Consider the following 6,026-nt stretch of genomic DNA (forward strand, 5'->3'; position numbering starts at 1 on the left):
TTCTGTCCTTTCTTCTCCTTGTTGTGTCAGGGTGGAGAACATGGCAATGCGTCTGGAGGAAGTCAATGAGCGGGAACACTTCATGAAGGCCTCACTGCAGACTGTTGACATTCGTCTGGCCCAGATGGAGGAGCTGATTGGAAGAATTGCCGTAGCGCTGGAGCGTGTGACAGGTGTTGAGCGTGGGGAGGTCAACAAAGTACGTTCTCGGACGTCATCTGACTGCACAGACTCGGCATACATCCTCCGCCAGGGTGAGTGCCCCGAAGCTGCGTACATCCTTCGTCAAAGCAGCTTCAACAGCACAGAAGGGAACGCCTACCGCCTGCAGGAGGCGCTGGAGGGAACAGCTGAGGGCTCCATGTCCCCTCCTTCTCCTACTAGCATGGCTACACGGACAAGGAGTCATTCATTTTATGTTGGAGGCGGTCGTGGTGGTGAACGCGCAAGTGGAGCTGAACGAGCTGAGAGCTTCTTCAAAGAACGCTCACTTAGTCTCCACCGAGCCAACAGCTCACAATCTGTGTCCTCAGCTGCCGCCCCCAAGGAGTCTAAGCCCCTCCCCCTGGCGACGCTGTCGGTCTCCCAGCAGCACCGTCCATCATCATGCATTGATATCTATGTCTCAACTTCTGAGGAGGTGGGGCCTGCGGAGGTCTTTCTGGATCCTCTCCGTATGGTCCCACCGCTCCAGAGAGACTCCTCGCTGCAGTCAGATATCATGGAGACGGTGCTGCCAGGAGGCCGGGACTTTGGCGGCGCTGCCACCAGCGGTTTGGGCGACAGGCACTCGGAGGGCGGTGCAGGCAGCAGTGGAACAGCCGGAGCCATGTTTGACGATAGTGCAGCTGCTGACTTGTCATTGTGCTCAGCCCACCTCTTACCAGACACCACCTTACCTCCTTGGGACATGGAACCATCCCCGCCTCCCTCAGCAGGGCTGCTCGAGCGCTCCAAGAGCAGCCGCTACCTCTCTACGGCAGGCACAGCTTTCCTGGACGAGCCTCCTTTGGTCAAGTCCCACAGCCTCATGTTCACACCAAGAGGCTGCTACGGTGCACTAGGGGCAGCAGGAGTCCAGGTAAAAGCTGCAGAGTACACCAGCATCACTGACTGCATCGATACACGCTGCGTCTCAGCTCCATACACCCCTGCAGAACGCTCACACTCTCCTGGAGGATCCACCTCATTCCCCTTTGATAAGCCGTCAGACATTGGCTCCTCTCACCCAGAGAGAGAGGCAGAGCTTAGTCACACAGAGTCCGATCCAGAGGACCCTGAGGACCTGATTCCAGCCCCAGATACCCCTCGTTTAGGGGGCCTTGGCGGGCCCGGCGGGGCCCCTCTCTGCTCCCCCTTCTCCAGGCTGGAGCGAGCAAACAGCTGCTCCTCAGACGACTCCCATCCTTCCCTCACGCTGGCCCCTCCGCACCGGAAGAGCCTGTCGGTGAGTGAGAGGATGGAGAGGGGACCGGGTCTGGGGGCAGATAGGGGGCCTGGGCCGGGGGGGCGGGGTCTGGCAGGAACCAGAAACCCCTTCCTCAGGAGCAAGTCTGGTGCACGGCCTGAAACAGCCAAGACTGACAGCCTCTCCATGAGGAAGTTGGCTACTCCATCAGCTTTCCGCAGCTTTGATAGACAAAACTACACGTGACAAGGACACTGGTCAGCACACTCACACACTGACAGGACCAGGGAAGAAAAGTGAAAAAGCAATGGGCAAATAGTGAAAACAGGGTGAAGTTGCCCATAGATCTTGATCTGGACCAGATCTACGGTTTTTTCACTTACGTTTTAGGTTAGTAAAGGTGATAAAAGTTGATTCATAGTCAGTGCTGGAGGGCAACTTTACCCTGGATGAGGAGCTGGGGGATGGGGATGGGAGAGGTTGGGGTCCTACTGTACACCTGTCAAAAACAAAGAGCTATGACTCTAGACTAGTTTTTACCTCCTCTTGTAGCTAAGTAACTCTCAATGGGGTGTTCTGGCAATGGAAGGTGTATTTGTACTGTATGTCTTCCACCCACCACCTTTTACGTAGACATCTGTCACTGTGTTACATCACATATCAATCACGTTAGTCAAAGAAAGTATACTGTTACTCTTAGCTGCGTTATATGGTAGAAACTGTCAGATGTGAGAGACAAAGAGAGAGAAGAAAGAAAACATCCATCTCATTTTGTCTTAGCACAGAGATCATTAATGTCACTCAGCCTTCGCTTTATATACAATTTCCTCTCTTCATATAATCCACCCTCTAAGACCCCAGCACTAGCAAACAGAAAGAAGTTTTTATTTCTGGCTGCTTCATAAAAGAATCAGTCAAGTGTTTGGAACCATCGGGAACTATTTCCCCCCTTGGTTGCACTGGAAACGATTGCTGTAACATGGCAACAACTTACCTCTGGATACACAAATACACCTTTCAAATAGTCTTTTTTTTTTTCATTTTTCAAAGGAACTCTGTCTTTTGTTCACATATTTTATCATAGATATTTGTCTGTAAACTAAAACATCTACAAAACTTTTTAAAACATTTTTTATTATTCAGCTCAGCTAGAAACAGAAAGCAGTGTTTAAACAAACAGTGAAAAGGTCATTTCTTTATCATGTGTCTCCAGTCATGGCTGTCGACTGTCAGCAACCTGTACCTGCAGTAACTGGAGCAGTAAACACTTGGGTTAATTAGCCACGTGATAAGAGTGAGGAGCAGTTATCAGGAGAAAATGAGAGAAAATGTGACATGACAGTATCCAGTGTTTTACAGCTCATGCTCAGGGCATAGCACTGCGTCGAGGCATGGCTCTGTAACAGGAAACGATGCTTTGAGAGCCAATGCATAAGGAAGGAAAGGAGGTAGAAGAGTTATATAAAGTGCATGTAGACATTCACATCCATATTTACATGTTGACACACACACACACACACACACACACACACACACACACACCAGGAAATAAACTCAAGTTCAGACCCGATCCCAGAGAGGTTTATCAAGTGCAATTGCAAAAAATGGGGGCAAGAGGGCGCTGTGAGCCTATTTCAGAAGCAACGCTTGCTGGGTGAACCTGATGTGAACCTTCTTTGCCTGCACCTGACACCAAAAATCATTCCACTCAACGAATTGTTGCTCTCTTGCAACCCAGGTCTCCTCCTTCAGGTTGAAATGGTTTTACATCCACCTACAACTAATGGATCCGTCCTTCATTTATTCCTTAACTGTCATTCATTTGCTTTTCACCTTTATTTATTTTTTTTAGATTGTTTTCAAAGCCAGCCACTGCAAAAGGAGACTTTTAAAAAAAAGCAATTGCCTGATGACTCTATGTCATGACTCTAAATCATACACAGGTCAATAAGAGGATGCTGAACATTTTCAGTTAAGAGCTAATTTACATTTTTAAAAAGCTTGAAAATAAGCTGTCGAGTATATGCATTCTAGCCGAGATATAGGAAAGGCATGGATTTTAAGTGACATAAAGGAGGAAACATGAGGTCATTATGAGTATAAGATGAAAGCCAGATCAGTGTTTTTAAAAAAATTCTCTTTTTTTAATTTTTATTTTAATGAAAGAAGTCTGGGGGGAAGAAGATGCCCTTCTCTGATAGCTTTTTAAAGATAAGAAGTTGAAATTAATAGAATTCTTACTGATTTTTTTTTTTATGTTTGTTTTATATTTCATCACTATTACAATTCAGTTTAATCATGTTGCAATTATTTTGAGATTGATTCTATTTATTGACATTTTCTCGCTCATTACTGATAATTACAGTAAATGCCTGTTTGAATTACAAGATTAATATTTATATCTTCTCAGTGATATTTTTGTCGAATTTTAAGTATTTTCTAATTAAGCTTTTAAATTGAATAAAAGATGACCATCTACATGCACTAAATGCTGATGTATTATATTATTTATTAAATATAGAACTGTCTGATATACTGTACATTTCAATCATATTTAAAGTATTTACAGTTGTTTTTATTGTATGTTTTATCAAGCAGCTTATGAGAATTTTCTAATGTAAAGTTGACACGGCAATACACGGTTGCCAGTATACCAAACTTAGGGTGCCTTCTGGGCATGGATGGAGTATGTGAGGACTGAAGTGATTCAGATATCTGTGAAATTTCTCTTTTTTTGTTTTTTCACTAATCATAGAGCCCATATATCAGTGATTATTTTCAACATGTTGCATAAACATTTGTTTTTCTCTTCAAACACATCTGATGTACAGAGTGGGGGGTTGTTGTTGTTGTAATTAGCAAACTGTATTGTTGCTTGTATGAATATTTGAATCCACCAAAACACATAAACGATCTGAATGAGGAAAATAGTTTCATAGCTGAAGAAAATAACTATTTGCACATGAAACTGAGAGATAACCGTGAGGATACAGCATCACCATAAGGTTGATACTGTTGCAGTAACTGAACGATTTAACTTATTTCTGTGTCACAACCCAATCTGTCTGACAATCCAGTCTCTGCATATGTCTGCTATCTCTGACCCAAACTTTAACCTGAGCCCACTAATCACAACTCCAAAATAAACTACATTGTACATTGTGGCTACACGCGCTATAGATTGGGAAGTAATTTAAAGTACCTGTGAGATGACAAGTTGGGTGTTGAAGCCCTGAAAAGGATCAGATTTTTTAGTTTTCCTCACCAAATATATAGGTTACAGTACGTTTTGGTAAGAAAAGGTTGACCCCAAGTCAATGCTCAGGGACAACACCAGTGATGCAAGGCAGTAAGTATATTGTGGAATCATTGTGAAAGGAAAGAAAGATGCAAAGAGAAAGAGAGATCTGAATTTGTCTTCAGAAGAAGGTTTCTAGTATAATCACTGTGCTTTACAAGTCTAACCTAGAATCTTTGGGAAATGTAGGGAAATCTGTATATTTTTGCTTTATGGCTTCAGAAATGGCAATAGAATATGAATGAATGTCTTCATACCTGATCGACAGGCTCCTAATTCAGTCACAGGAGTTTCAGCTCCAAACAACAAGGAGGGATTTTTTAAAATAGAGAATTATGTATTGAAAGAGAGGGCTGTGGTCACTCACACTTGAACCAAACCAAACTTTGCCAAAGCAAATGGAAAGAAGCTAAGTTGTGCTCTACTGACCTGTTGTCTACACAGCGGTGGCAGACAAGGGTTAACCAAGCAAGGGTCGTATAGCTCGACTCAGTTTTGTACGGCTAAGTATGAAAACAGATGACTGTGTCGGGGTTGTAGGTTTAGGCCCTCCTATTTGATCTATTGAAGTAGGAAAATTCAAGTTCATTTAATCCTTATAGTAAGGTACATGATATTGCATACATGTTCGTGGCACTTCTAAATTCATGTGTACATGATTCTATAAATGGTTTTGTGATATGTTGACATGGCTGTTGTGCAAGGTATTGATAGCTCAAATCTAAAGATGGAGGTGTGTGTGTGCGTGTGTGTGTGTGCATGTGTGTGTGTGCGTGCGTGCGTGTGTGTACATTAACTGCGTGTGGACCCCAACATGTGGACGATATTAATAACAGGGAGGCATGCCAACACAACACAATCCAACAGAATCTCAGTGTACAGTATTTTTACAATATTTTCGTATACTGTAGCTTACAGTTTTGTGGAACCATGAGCATATGACGATAATCAATAATAAATAAATAATAACAGATCTGCTTCCCTTCTATGACAACCTGTGACTCGTAAGTTAGAGAAGTTCATGCACATGTTGTTTTGTTTTTTTTTCTGCAATAATTGCTAATGTTGTGCTTTTACAACTGAAAGGGACTTACCCCCCTGCTGGTCACACTTTATTTAATGTTGTTTAAATGCATGCAGTTCTTCCACTCAGAGTGTACAGAGACGACCTGTAAAGATGACAGAGAGAAAGATAGAGAGAGATTATAATATGAAATCAAAGTAGTGAGTATTTGGATGCAAATACAAATCTGTATTCTTCAATGTGAATAGGATCATGTCTGGCATGCATTGTTAAATAAACAATTAAATAGATTGGTA

The 6,026-nt window shown here is 43.1% G+C and overlaps 1 protein-coding gene across 7 annotated transcripts in view; it reads left to right on the top strand.

Annotated features, from left to right (window-relative positions):
* Positions 1-6,026, top strand: part of trpm3 (transient receptor potential cation channel, subfamily M, member 3) — a 150,918-nt gene extending 144,892 nt beyond the window's left edge. For all 7 annotated transcript variants that reach the window (XM_044368883.1, XM_044368825.1, XM_044368847.1 and 4 more), the window contains one exon: positions 31-6,026. In XM_044368883.1, the coding sequence (XP_044224818.1) occupies positions 31-1,654 (1,624 nt within the window). In that variant the 3' untranslated portion in view covers positions 1,655-6,026. The remainder of the gene's footprint in view (positions 1-30) is intronic.

This window comes from Thunnus albacares, chromosome 2 (genome assembly GCF_914725855.1).
Source record: "Thunnus albacares chromosome 2, fThuAlb1.1, whole genome shotgun sequence".
NCBI classification, from domain to species: Eukaryota; Metazoa; Chordata; class Actinopteri; order Scombriformes; family Scombridae; genus Thunnus; species Thunnus albacares.